The 14920-nt window shown below is 35.1% G+C and overlaps 2 protein-coding genes across 3 annotated transcripts; both read right to left on the bottom strand.

Annotated features, from left to right (window-relative positions):
• Positions 1-2762: 2762 nt before the first annotated feature.
• On the bottom strand, positions 2763-5666 carry LOC114277697 (histone-lysine N-methyltransferase ASHH1-like). 2 transcript variants are annotated; one of them, XM_082917733.1, is made up of 4 exons: positions 4344-5666; positions 3649-3847; positions 3222-3256; positions 2763-2924 (listed from the first exon to the last, which is right to left on the bottom strand). In XM_082917733.1, exons 2-4 carry the CDS (start codon positions 3759-3761, stop codon positions 2824-2826), a joined length of 249 nt encoding a protein of 82 aa, XP_082773859.1. In that variant the 5' UTR covers positions 3762-3847; positions 4344-5666; the 3' UTR covers positions 2763-2823. The 2 variants fall into 2 exon arrangements, with proteins under 2 accessions (XP_082773859.1, XP_082773858.1); XM_082917732.1 differs by having other exon boundaries at positions 3649-5666.
• Positions 5667-9106: 3440 nt separating this feature from the next.
• LOC114277685 (retrovirus-related Pol polyprotein from transposon TNT 1-94) lies at positions 9107-13514 on the bottom strand. The gene is given in 1 exon segment (XM_082921430.1): positions 9107-13514. A coding segment is annotated over 1 exon segment (1056 nt). The 5' UTR covers positions 13372-13514; the 3' UTR covers positions 9107-12315.
• Between the last annotated feature and the right edge of the window lie 1406 nt (positions 13515-14920).

Below are 14920 nucleotides of genomic sequence, written 5' to 3'. Positions count from 1 at the left end.
ATGGCTCTAAGATAGGTAGAAAATCAATACGAAAATGGGGAAAAAGGAGACTAGGTTCTCACCCTTGAAGACCCCTTCACAAATGGTGCTCCAATGACCTCCTTTGGCTTGAATCCAACACCAAAACTTCAAGATCAGTCCCTTAGAACCTCAGTTCCAAGAGGAAGGTGAAACACTAGGTGTTTGTGTGCAATAGTAAGACACAAAACACCTAGAGCACAAAAGAGAGGGAAAGAGATATAGGATGTGTATCTAACTCAAACCCTAAAACCAGAGCTTAACAATGGCTGTCTAGGCTCTCAAAATATCTCAAGTCTCTAAACTTCTCAAGCCAAGAGACCCATCTCTCTCTATATGGCACTTCTTGTCTTGTAAAGCTTACAAGACAAGCTTCATAAGAGGGAGATCCCTCCATACACGTGTATGGAGGGGAGCACAAGGCAAGACAGCTGTCTTAAAATATCTGCAAAAGCAGATGCACAGTAGTCGGCCGGCCAAAAATGCCATATTGGCCAAAAAGAGTGCCGGCCGGCACTAAATAGTGCTGACCGGCAACAAATAGTGCCGGCCGACAATATACATTGCCGGTGGCAGCAAAAACCAGCCGGTGGCCTCTAGCCACTGCCGGTGGTGGGTGGGGATGGTCTACAAGCCCTACCCTGCCTCTCAAAGGCAAAACACAAGTGTTTGGTGTGAAACCAGACACTAAACAGTCGAGTTCGGAGATCCTGAGACAAGGCGCGTAGCCGAGACCTCCGGGAACTCCAAACGAACACAAACATGGATGATCACCGAGTGTTCAAACGGTGACGTCCAAGTCTTGAGGACGGTCAAAAATGGGGTGTCTACAGCCTTGTTTCCAGATTTGATGAATCGAATCTTCCGTGAGTTCCTAGACCGTTTTGTGGTTGTCTTCATTGACGACATTTTGATTTACTCACCCACTGAGAAGAAGCACGGAGAACACTTGCGAGTCATGCTTGAGTTACTTAGAGCCCACAAGTTGTATGCTAAGTTCGGAAAGTGTGAGTTCTAGTTGAAGAAGGTGAAATTCTTAGGCCATGTGGTATCTGGGGAAGGGGTGACTATAAATTCTTCTAAGATTGAAGCAATGCAAGATTGGGAACAACCTAAGAATGCTTTTGAGATCTGGAGTTTCTTGGGGTTAGCTAGGTATTACTGTCGTTTTGTGAAGGATTTATCTAGATTAGCCTCACCGTTGACTAGATTAACGAGGAAGGAAATTAAGTTTGTGTGGGATGTGACTTGTGAGAAGTCATTTCAAGAGCTTAAGGTTAGACTTACCACTACTCCAGTGTTGATTATCCTAGAGAGGGGTTTGGGTTATTCTGTGTGTTGTGATGCGTCCCTGGAAGGTAATAGCTTATGGCTCATGAAAGTTGAAAACACACGAGAAAAACTACCCTACTCATGACATAGAGTTAACAGTTGTGATTTTTGCTTTGAAGATTTTGAGACATTATCTGTATGGTGAAAGGTTTGAGGTGTAACGCCTTGAATAATTACAATAAATCATCCACAATATTAATAAATAATGACAATGTGTAAATGTAATTCTTCCCTTAATTCCAATTACTTGCCCAAAAGAGTAACATATGCAGATATACATTCACAAGCCTAACCCTGAATTTATAGCATATATCACTTAATAGAGAAATGGATTGAAAAGTGAACATAAAAGCCAAGAAATGTAAAGTTTAAGTACACTGCCATAGCTGGGAGAGTATACAGCTTGTACCTCACATTTGATGATTTCCTCTTGTGCTACCTTTGACGGAAATAGTTGGGCAACGCGTCTTGCATCAACTTGCCTTCCATCACTATATTTTGACTTTTTGTTACCAATATGTGGTGCTTTTTTCTTTGAAGCAGAGACTGATCCAAATTGATTATTATGACCAGTACTATTACTTCGAATTCGAGATATCATTGGATTTTTGGGTGGAAAGACATGCTAAGTATCTTGCGAAAATAATTTCTTCTGTTTGCTTACTTCAGTTTTTGCCCTATTCATTACCACACCTTATGTGGGAACCGAATAGAGTGTCTCAACAACTACAGCACTGGACTCCAAATGAGATTCAGATTCAACACTACCATCCATTACTGCACAGAAATCATTCTTCCCACTAGCTACAAAATCATTTTTCCTAATAATTTTTATTTAATTGTTTCTTGTATTTAAGTACTTCATTTAATTATACATCAGCAACACAGTTACACTCAGCACCTTGGCTAGTAAAATTGGGAGAAATTACAAACATAATTTGGATTTGATGATGACTTGGGTAGAAAACAAGCAATTCATGCAAATATGATTTAAATTGTCAAGAACTAAATGACCCCTACTTGGATTCACAACCTCAGATAAGTAGAGACTTCTAATGGTGCTTGCCAACTAAACAATGAGGTAACAAGTTCAACAGCCTCAAACAACTAAGGCCGTTCAATAATTAAATTATCCAGAAACAAATGCCAACTTCTGTCAGTGAGCTTTCATCAGCCTGAGGTTCTTGTTGGTCTCTGATGAGAAAGAAAGACTTGGGAAAAGGCAGCTTTGTGTTATGTGGACTTTATGAAGGGAATGCGACAAGAGGTCTTTTGAGAGGATCTACACTCCTTTATCTATTCTTTTGGTTTAGAGAGGAGTGTCCCTTCTCAGTTATTTACATATTACTTGTTAAAATAAACAAATAAATAAAAATCACACATCTATGTAAGTTGAAGTACTTAGCCAGTGATGATTTAAATGCAGCTTTATGTACTCAAAATGTACAATGATCACTACTGACAAGATGTCAATCAGAGAATGAAACACACGAGCACCCAAATGGGGCTTGTTGCTATGATTGGCAAGAAGGTTGATTTACAAGCACCTTCTTCTTTTCTTTGCTCACAGGTACCTGTAAAAATGATAAAATAAAGAGAGTTAGTGTAGCAACTATTGCACCAAAAAGGAAAGGGAAAAATGGAGACACTAGCATATAATTAAATATTCAATTTGTTCATGAAATCCTTATGCAATTCATCATTTTGGTAAATAGGAATCCTCAACTTTTTGTGCTCAACAAATTACCATACATATATAATCAAGTTTGGTAACAAATTTTGAAATGAGTTTCAATACAACATTACAAAGCGTAGGTGAAAAGGACTATAACTGCCTATAAATTTTGAGTAATAAATGCATAACCCATTACCTTTCATCGCTGTCTTCCAACACATGATTATGCACCTGTTAAAGAAATGGAAAAACATTATAAAAAAAAAAAGGACAATGAGTTCACTGCTAGATAAGGTGAATAAACTAATATACAAAAAATTCAAATATTATAATTATAACAAGACACTCATACAGCCAAGTGTTACATACATGGCAAATACACAAGACCCTTTAGGAGACTACACATTACAACTTTATTGGACACATTATTACAACATTTTCTCACTCACAAAACCACACATCACCCTTTAGTATAAGCAGCTGCCTTTTAATAGCTTGCTTAAATTCATTTTCAAATTTTTTTTTTTTTTTCATCACTCAAATTCCATCAGGAGAATGAATGTCAAATGAGATGTTAATGTATCTTCAAATATAGACTTCAAAAGTTATCGCTTTGAACTCACCAGGAAAGCAGAAGACTTTGCCCTGAGAAATTTAGAACAGTTAGGTGCCCCACACTGACATTGAACCTTAGCACCACCATACCATTCAACATTATAATCATATGCCAATTCATTTTCAACGGAAATATCTTGCTCCACAAATATACCAACCCTTATTTCCCCCAAAACTATCCACTTCCTAGTCTCACAATTTGGATGGCTGCAAGACCAAAATAATATGTCAATGCCAGGGAAGATAACTAGAACAGAATTACTTAAGGCAGATAATTCCATTTCATAATTCCTTTATACCTGTTTGCACTCCTCAGACCAAAAAGGTTACAAACAATACCTCATTGTATCTATACTAAATACTAGTCTATAAAGGGAGAACACCAATTGGTGAATCCCTGTTTATGAAGTTCCGTGGACATTTTTTCATACAAAATTACTCATATACAAATCTGTCATATACAGTTTAATTAACTGCTGACAGCAAATACGAAAAGACATTAATTCCACTTAACTCCACATTTTACGCAACTAATAAAAAACCCCAGGAACTTTTAGGAACTCTATGTTGTCGTCCCATCTAATGGCTATACGTATCCAATTCCTTCCTGCCATTGATCTTCTTGAATTGTGTGCATTTAGTTTTGCAATCTCACTTGAAAAGAAGACCTTGCAGAAAATATCATTTTTGTGTGCGAACTCACTTGAAGTGGGCAGTATCGCCATAGTATGCGGTTCCACCCACTGGTCATCCCCTCGGCATCTCCATCTCTGTGTAAAAGAGGTCAAAAAGAGAGACTGATGCAAGGTTTAGTATCTCTTGGCAATCATAACCAAAAATATCATTTACCAATGGAATGAAGGTAACCACAAGTTGAAGAAATTTATGTGTAATTTTGTACTAGATTTTCTGTTTCATCTGAATTATGATGTATTTTTTACATGTGTTTGTTTTGGTGAAACGTTGTTTGCATGTCTCAAGCATGCAAACAGTCTGTGGGTGCGGTTGTGGAGTTGATCCACAGGGTAGTGGTGTTGGAGTAGTACCGTCAGGTGCCAAACAGAAGGCCAAGAGGAAGTAAGAATTCCAATACAAAAAAATCTGTGACATCTTCCCAGGGAATTTAGTAGCAAATTTATGAGCCTCTGATTCATTTAGTATCCAATTCCTGCCATACTCTACGACTCAGACGCAACACCACCTATTCAATCAAACAGGGGTTGTGGCTGCACATACTCAATAAATACAAAGAAAGAAGAAAAAAAACATAATCGTGTTGCTCCAAATGAAGTTAAGGAAATAGTGGCTTATTTGCATGAGTTTATGGGGTTTTGCTCCAATGTGATTGGTTATCCTGGCAATGGTTGTGATGCGCTGAATCAGCCATGGGGTATTGAGAAAGAAATGAAGTAAATGAAGAAGAAAAAAACAATGAAGGAAAGAAAGAGGAAGAAAAAAGAAAGAGGGAAAAAAATGTGGTTGTGCTTGGGTTGTCAGCAAGCAAAAGAAAGATCCTCAATAAGGGAAACAAGAATGAGGATAAAAGACTTACAACCCCAGAAATCATTTTGATTAATATGCATGAATGGTGCCACTCCTTCTGGTAGTTGAACCTTGAAAAAGATACAGCCCTGTTACCTGATTTGCTCTAATAATTTTCAGTAATATCAACAAGAGAAATACAAAGACAATAATAAAGCCACCCTCTATGATATGGAGCTAAAAGATAATAAAAAACAGCATTTACAGACGCATGTTATTGAAGGCATAAAGCATTACTTAAAACCATACAGACATCTAAAGGAGATCAAGTAAAAACATGATCAATGACCTTAAAGAAAGGAACTTCCATGATAGCCGTCAGAAAATTCCAACTAAAAACAAATATCGAAAACATAACTGAATAAAGCAATATCATTGTTAACACTGAGAGTGGATATTCATTTCTTTTGTAGAAAGTTTTTCTCATTAATAGGTCATGCATTAAGATCAAAAACATATCTCATATATTTGTTCTGCATTCTCACTTTTGTTGACCGATGCTTCTTAATTCTACTGCATGTATGCTTGCTAAGAAACACAGACATGGACACATGACACAACACGGACAAGGACACGCAAATTTCAAAAAATTTAGGACACGACGCGTTAGAGGCATGTGCAAAAGATATGATTTTATACATTTATTATGTGTCATATTTTTAAATATTTAATAATTATTTTAAGTCAAATATTTAATTTTACGATATTTATCAACATTTGTTATACTATTATAGTAAACACAAGTTCATTTTTAATTATTTTTTTTAAATGGTTCTCAGTGAGTCCCAGTGTGTTCTCAGCATGTCTCCAACATGTCCGACACGTGTTTGGAGTGTGTCCGTATCCGACACTTATACATCACCTCCGGAGAGGTGCTTGTGCTTCATAGTATTGCCTCCTTGATTAAGTTTCCAAATTTTATTTTTCCTACTTGCTTTGTTGTTCGATCAGGCAAATGCCTTTCATATCTTCCATTTTTCCTTGCCTCTTTGATTTCCTTCAATGCATGTGATGCAAATCGGGCCAGCAAAACAGGAAACTCTTACAGAAGGCAGCAAATAGGCAAACATACACAGCAAACCAGAAACTCTTGCAGAAGATACTTGAATTTGGTAGTCTTCGTCAAAAGGTAAACAAACTTGTGCATTTTGTTTTTAATCATCTCTTCATTAGAAGATATGGAGCTTTGAATTATATAACCACCCCCCCCCCCCCCCCTTTTCATGGTTTGATAATTGAATACATTTTATTATTTAAAATTGATGAAAAGAGAAAACTCCAACACAACTCAGATTCTGTATTTGATTTTGGTTTAGAATGTGATTCTGTAATTGTTTGTTTTTATATCCATTTGCCCTTGAGAAACCCATAAAACTTTTTCTTTTTCTTTTGGGTGATGCTTTTAAGGAATCTTCTTTTACTTTTGCTTGCAGTTTATGCTTTAAGAATGGTTGGTTGACTGTAATAATAATAATTTTTATTTTTATTTTTTATTTTTTATTTTTTGGGAACTAGACTGTAATAATAAATTACTAGTTTTTTTCTTTCTTCTATTGAACTAAATTCTAATATATACCCCCTTAAAAGCTACCTAATATATACACTTAGTCATGTCATTTTTTTTAATAATTATGATTAATTTTTTCTTTAATTATGACAATAGTTAAGTCACAAATCATAATATCTTTGGTTATATCTAGTTATGATTTTTTTTATTTTATTTTAAATTATGACTTAGAAAGTATAGAATTATATCATTTTATTTTTTAATTATAAGGTGCATATTTGAGTGGTGTGTACCATATATAGTCTTTCCCTAATTTTTATTTGAAAACATCATGCATGCTTTTAGGAAATAGGGAAAATTATTCAAAAAATCACAAACTTTGATTATTTTAACAAAATAAATTCTGAATTTTTAATTTTTTTTTCATTAAATAAACTAACGGAAAAGATGTATTTTAGTGTTTAAACTCAAAGTCTTTTTTCCGTCGATTTTACTAAGAAAAATAGGCGAATCATTTAGATTGAAAATAATTTAAAATATTGGAATTTAAATTGATAAAATTAAAATTTTAGGATTAATTTTGTTAGAAGTGTCAAAATTTGGAACTTTTTTTTTTTTTTTTTTGTAATTTCCCCTAGAAAAAAATTTTATTTTTATTTTTATTTTTTAATGTCTACCTGTTTTCTAACTCTATCTATTTTTTATACCAAAAATTACCCGTAAACAAATTTATTTTTTATAGTTTAGTTCATTTATCATCACTCAAATTATTCCGGTAACGTTACCAAATATTTGGTCGGCAAAAGGTGACTTTTCGCGACCAAAATGTCTTAGCGACAAAATAGATTAGTCGCAGTAATGATATATTTAGCGACCAAAAATTTAGACGGCAAATTTAACTTTTCCCGACCAACCAAAATTTTGGTCGCGAATTACTTTTGCTGACCCTCAATTGGCGACCAAAGTAGCAACCAAAAAAATTGGTCGCGAATAACTTTTGCCGACTAAAAATGAGCTTTTAGCGACCAATTTTTTTGTTGCCAAAAGTGTTAATTCTTGTAGTGAACTATTCAATTTCCCCTTTGTATCATAGATACATTGATATATACGTTCATACATACATATAAGACTAGAAACCTACTTGTAGCATGCACTGTTTTGAGACTTCTTGTGTCACAAAAAAAAAAAAAAAAAAATTCAAACTTACTATTATGAAACATGTAGTACATCGATATAGTAAAATCTCAAAACAATAGGATACAGTACATATGCAGAAGTATGACGTGCTTGATGGTGTATTCATACTCTATAGCTTACTTAGCCGAGAGACTAACTAGCAATAGGATGTCTCAAACTATATCAGTCACGAAAAAAATCACTACGGAGAAAACAACTATTCTATCTATTCTATTATACAAACAGAAGCTTATTAAAAGGACACAGTAGCAAAAACACTAACCCACCTTAACTGCCCGCCTTCTATTGACACCAATTACGGATTTTGAAACTCAAATTTGAAGGCTTACTTTACTTTTATATTGTTTCACAAACTTTTCAAAGGTTTTCTTTCATTCAAACCATTGACAGGTTTCTTTCCTTTTCTTTTTTTTTTCTTTTTTTTTTTCTTTTGGCCTTTTTCTTCCTAAAGTTGCTCACTTTAATTTTCTTAATCAAACTGTTGTAGCTTTTATTTTCAACCTCAACCATTTTGCCAATTTCAGAAGATACTGTTCCTCAAGCACAGACAACACCACACAATTTGGCAAATTTCGCCATTGAGGTTCCTTCCCTTTTTTTAAAAAGCTTATCATGAAAATTTTAATATTGAAGGTGAAGTAATCACACATTGAATTTTTCAGATAAAATTGAGTAAATTTTTGAGTATTTTATATTATTGCTTGCTTTATCTTTTAAAAGAATTAATGTGAATCACATATTGATGTATTTGGATAAATAAATAAAAAAAATTGAGTATTTAGTTAGTATTACTCTTTATTTTTTCTTTTAACAAAATAATGTAAATCACACATTGATGCTTTGAGTATTTATTATTACTGTAAATTATAAGATTGTTATAGAACCCAATAATGATGTGCATTTTTCTTTAATCAATAAATGTTTTAATTTAAGAATCATTAAGGTAATTGTAATAAAAAAATATCTAATTAAATTTACCAATCAGTTACTTACTTTTATGGTTTTACAAATTAACTCACAATTATCATTGAAACATTTATACTTAAATGCATTAATTTGTTCTAAATAATACACAACATTAATTTTTTTTTCCTTGTAATTATAATAAATAACGAAATATTTGTCACCCCAAAAAAAGACACCACTAATTGCATTTAACTAAAATTGGAAGTGATTACTGTTGTAAACTCTAAGCACAAAGCAATTCAGAGAAAAATATCTGAAAAATGTCATCTTATTCAAAACAAGCTATTGGCTTTTATATAGCCTTACAAAGAGATAAGATTGAAACAAAAAAACAGCCCACGTTTTACTGATCCTAATAACATGGTAACTGACTAAGGAAATGATCAGACTCTATCCACATATCCTAAATAATAGGATTTATTAACTGAATGAACTGTTGACAACTTCAACTATAACTCTGACAACCCCAACAATTTCTCCCCTAAACTGATTGCAGTAATGCTTTCAGTTTACTCGTGGTACTACACACACACTCATTGACTCACGCAGCTTCAAGAAGACATCCAGCTTAAGTGGTTTTGTCATAATGTCTGCAACTTGTTCTTGTGTGACACAATGCTTCAGCTCAACAACTCCATCTCTGGTCAAATCAGGCAAGAAATGAAACCTTACGTCAATGTGTTTGTTGCGTCCATGCATGACTGGGTTCTTGGATAACTTAATGGTAGAACTGTTGTCACATAACACAGTGGTACACTTGCCTTGAGAATGACCAAGCTTCTCCAATACTCTCCTCATCCACACACCTTGACAAGCACAAGAGGCTGCTGCCACAAACTATGCTTCAGTAGTGGACAAAGCAACTACAGGCTATTTTTTAAAGGATCGGGACACAGCTCCTTAACTGAGTAGAAACACATAACTAGAAATACTTTTCCTGTCATCTACATTTCCTGCATAATCACTGTCTGTATATGCCATCAACTCTCCATTACCCTCCTTTTGATAAAAGACTCCCAAATCCACAGTACCTTTCACGTATCTTAACACCCTTTTCGCTGCTTGCAAATGCAACTCAGTTGGACTTGCCATAAATCTGCTAATGAGAGACACCACATACATCAAATCCGGCCTTGTTGCAGTTAGATACATAAGACTTCCAACCAATTGTTTGTACATGGTAGCGTTCACCTTGACTCCTTCTTCATCCTTCATTAGTCTAACGCCAGAAACAATGGGATTCTTTACACTATTACTCTTCTCAATCCTAAACCTCTCCAAAACTTCTTTTGCCTACTTTCTTTGACTAATATAAATGCCTCCAGGATTTTGTAAAGCCTCCACACCAAGAAAATATTTCATTTTTCGCAAATCAATCATATCAAATTCAAGTTTCACAGAATTCTTGATCTTAACAAACATGCTTTCATCATTACCGGTAAAAATTAGATCATCAACATATAAGCTAACAATCAAAATTTTACCTCCATCTCCTGTTTTTATGAATAAGGTGTGTTCACAGCTGCACCTCTCAAATCCTTCTTTGACAAAATATGCTTCAATCCGGCTGTACCATGCACGAGAGGCTTGTTTAGGCCATACAATGCCTTTTTCAATTTGTGCACCTTATACTCTTCACCTTTCTTTCTCATAACCTTGTGGTTGCTCAACAAACACTGCTTCATTTAACTCTCCATGCAAGAAAGCACTTTTGACGTCAAGCTGATACACACTCCAACTATTTCAGGTTGCTAAAGCAATTACCATTCGAATCGTATCCCACCTAGCCACAGGTGCAAACACCTCAGTATAATCTATGCCATGCTGTTGTGCATACCCTTTTGCCACCAACCAAGCCTTACACTTGTCAACCTCGCCATTTTCGTTGAGTTTAGTTTTGAAAACCCACTTTACTCCAATCTTCTTCATTCCTTTAGGCAGATCTGTCAGCTTCCAAGTCCCATTTCTTTCAATCGTTTCTATCTCCAAGTCCATGGCAACTCTCCACTTGGAACTCTGAACAGCTTCTTCAAAGGTAGTCAGATTTGTAGTTGAGGTAAATAGAATCAAATTGTTGTGCTCAACTTCTTCTTCTGAAAATTCTCCCCCACTCACATAATCTTCCATCCAAAACGGTACTCTTCTATTCCTCCGTTCTGGTGAGCTTTCTTCAGATGTTGGAGAATTCTTTCCAGGTGACTCACTTGAAGATAAGCTAACCTCTCCTCATTCTTCTTCTGCTGCCATCTCCTTTTCAGATTCTTCTTCACTTTGATCATGTTCACTTCCTTCTTCATTACTATCTCCCCACTCGAGGATATCAAGTCTTGTTTCTTCATTACTTCTCCCCCAATCCCAACACTCATTTTCTTCAAAAAACACATCTTTGCTTACAACTATCTTCTTGGACGCTGGATCATATAGTCTATATGCTTTAGACTCTTCACTCATCCCTAGCAATACACACTGAAAACTCTTATCATCCAGCTTCTTTCTCTTGCTGTTTGGCACACAAACATGGCCAATGCATCCAAAAACTTGAAAATAATCAACATTGGGTTTGACACCACTCCAAGCCTCTTCAGGAGTCATATCTTTCAATGCCAATGTAGGACTTCTATTGAGCACATATGCTATCCAATTTACTACTTCTGGCTAGAAATTCTTTGGAACTTGCTTCTCCGATAACATACTTCTAACCATGTTCATGATTGTCCTGTTCTTGCGCTTAGCCACTCCATTTTGTTGGGGAGTGTAAGCTGCAGTGAGCTGCCTGCAAATACCATTAGCTTTGCAAAAAACATTGAACTCATGAGATGTGAACTCTCTACCCCTATCTATGCACAAACAATGAATAAAAGCTCCTGTCTCTTTCTCAACAAGGTTTTTATAATTCTTGAAGATAGTAAAAGCTTCAGATTTTTCAGCAAGGAAATATATCCACACCTTACGACTATAATCATCAATAAAGCTTATGAAATACCTCTTCTTACTATTTGAAATAGGTTTGATGGGCCCGCAGATGTCAGGGTGTACCAACTATAGTATTTATGATGCTCTCCATAAACTCTTTTTTGGAATTGCATTCCTGTGTTATTTTCCCACCATACAATCAGTGCATATTTTGGATGGTGCCTTCAACTGTGGCAACCCGCTCACCATTTGCTTATATTGTAATGTTCTCAGACCCTTGAAACTTAGATGCCCATATCTGTAGTACCAAAGGTGAGTGTTGTCTTCAAGAATTGTTTGGAAACAAGTGGAAGCTTTCGGCAGAATTCTTGCAAGCAATATGAACATCCTGTTGGCAGACATAGCTGTTTGCATAATAAGCCCTTTCTTGGGATGATAGACTCTACATTCTCCATGTTGTATCAAAATAGCTATACCTTTTTCTTGCATTTGTCCAACACTTAATAACTTATTTTGCAACTCAGGTATATAGAAAAACATCAGTGAGTACCTAAGTAATTCCAGCAATTTGCAATCTAATGTTACCCTTTCCCAACACAACCATCTTGGAATTATTCTCGAGCTTCACTAATTGCCGGAATTCCTCATCAAGATCAAAGAACCACTCCTTATTTGCACACATATGATTGCTACACCCTGAGTCAAGGAACCAGACATCTTCTCTCCTTGATTGATTAAGCTCCACATATAGCATCAGCAACATTTCTTTTGTCTCCTCAAGCTCAGCATAATTCACTTTCTTCTCCCAATTAGGACACTTATTTTTAAAGTGCCCTAATTGATGACACTTATAACACTCAACTGTAGCCTTGTTGAATGCTTGTCTACCTCTTCCTCTACCTCTACCTCGAAAAGCTCCACGAGCTCGACTGCCTCCTCGGCCACCAATTCTATCATCGTAGGTCACCTTTAATGCCTGCTCATCTCCTCCATGCCCGTTCATCCTCTGCTTATGTACCAGTAAGCTGCTCTACAACTCATCAATGGTTAAGGTGTCTAAATTATTAGACTCTTCAACTGAACACACAACATAGTCGAACCTTGAGGTCATTGATCTCAAGATCTTTTCAATGATCACCACTTGCGGCATGTTTTCACCATGAATCTTCATCTTGTTTGCTATGATGAGTGTTCGAGCGAAGTACGCATCAACACTCTCACCCTCTTTCATCTGGAGGACCTCAAACTCCTTCCGAAGAGCTTGGAGCTGTGCTCTTTTGACTCTTGTGGAACCCTGGTACTTCTGCTTCAAAGAGTTCCAGATGTGCTTGGCAGTGTCTCTGTTGAGGATCGTCTCCATAATGGTTCGATCTATGGCTTGGAATAAATAATTCTTGACCTTTAAGTCTTTCAGCTTTTGGTCTGCAATGGTTTTTTGTTGTGTGTCAATAAGCTCCGCTCCTTCTGCTGCAGCAAGGATTCCAGTCTCCACCAAACTCCAATACTCCTTTGAACGAAGAAAATTTTCCATAAGCATGGACCAATTATCGTAATGACCATCAAACTTATGAATTGCAGGTTGAACGAAATTATTTTCAACTGCCATACTTGAACTCTCTCTCTTCTCACTCTTTATCTTCTTAAGAAAAACTGCGGTTTCTCTTCTCTCACAATCAGGCCCCGTGATGGGGCTCTGATACCAGATTGTTGTAAACTATAAGCACAAAGCAATTCAGAGAAAAATATCTGGAAAATGTCATCTTATTCAAAACAAGCTATTGGTTTATATATAGCTTTATAAAGAGATAAGATTGAAACAGAAAAACAACCCACGTTTTACTGATCCTAATAACGTGGTAACTTACTAAGGAAATGGTCAGACTCTATCCACATATCCTAAATAATAGGATTTATTAACTAAATGAACTGTTGACAACTTCAACTATAACTCTAATAACCCCAACAATTGCTCAATGGAAAATGTTTGATAGCTCAAAAATTTGTAGTTTAAATGGCTTAAATTTGTCAAAACGACATCGTTTTACATTCAAAATGGCGTCGTTTTGAGCATTTGAGCTATTTGAGTCACAAAATTTTGAACTACCTAACATTGTTGTCAAAATTAATGTGAATCATTCATTGATGAATGATATGTGTATTAAAAATTTTGATACATCTACGTTATATGTTTTAAATGCAATTTTTGTAAACTTATTATAATTATAAATCTGAAGCAATAAAAATATCATTCTTCTCATAATATTTCTTTTGCCTTACTTGCACAGGCATTGCGGTTGCACACTTACAAAAATTCCTTCTCTCCAAAATTTGTAACAGTTTGAGGATGTGTTTGGTTTCAGTTTTCTGAATTCAATTTTTTAAAAACTGAGTTTTTTATTTTTTGTATTTTTTTGTTTTTAGTGAATATTTTTTAAATTTTAAGTAATTTTTTTACTTTTTTAGATGCACTTTACTTAGATGTATCTAAATAATAAAATATTTGTGAAAAAATATTTTTAAAAATTAATAAATACACAAAAATATGAAAATGTACTAAATTTTCATTTTTTTTTTTTTTGTATTTTTTGGTATTTAGTGTATTTTTTAAAGATTTTTTTTCACAAATATTATACTTTTTAAGTGTATTTATGTTAGGTGTGTCTAAAAATTAAAAAAAATTTACTTAAAATATTAAAATATTCATTGAAAACATTAAAAGACAAAAAATAAAAAAGTGAAATTATGTGAAAACTGAAAAATTGGAACCAAACGAACTGGTCTTTTAAATGCGTGCCTGATGAAACCTTCTTGTAAAATACATCACAATAGTGTTCTCTGTTTAGTAATTGGCTTCCTCTCTCTCGTTGTAGAATGGCACCGGGCGTGGCTTCCCCAAGAACTTCTCTGTTGCATTCAAGAAATCAGTTCTCGGACTGCATACATTTTAGTGCTGTCTGTAAACAATGGCGTCACATTGCTCTCGAGGATAATAATAATAATGATGATCATCATCACAAGCAGAGGCAACGTGTCATAATAAGCTCCCAATGCTGACGATCAAGACGAAACAGGTTTTGTGGTTCTTCATTTGGATGGTTATTTACTGTCGGAAAAACAAACATTGCTATAACTCTCTTAAACCCCTTCATCAACCG

The sequence above is a fragment of the Camellia sinensis genome, chromosome 3 (genome assembly GCF_055761805.1).
Source record: "Camellia sinensis isolate YWXY chromosome 3, ASM5576180v1, whole genome shotgun sequence".
Lineage (NCBI taxonomy): Eukaryota > Viridiplantae > Streptophyta > Magnoliopsida > Ericales > Theaceae > Camellia > Camellia sinensis.
The sequence above is the reverse complement of the archived record's forward strand: the minus strand, read 5'-3'. Positions and strand labels throughout refer to the sequence as shown.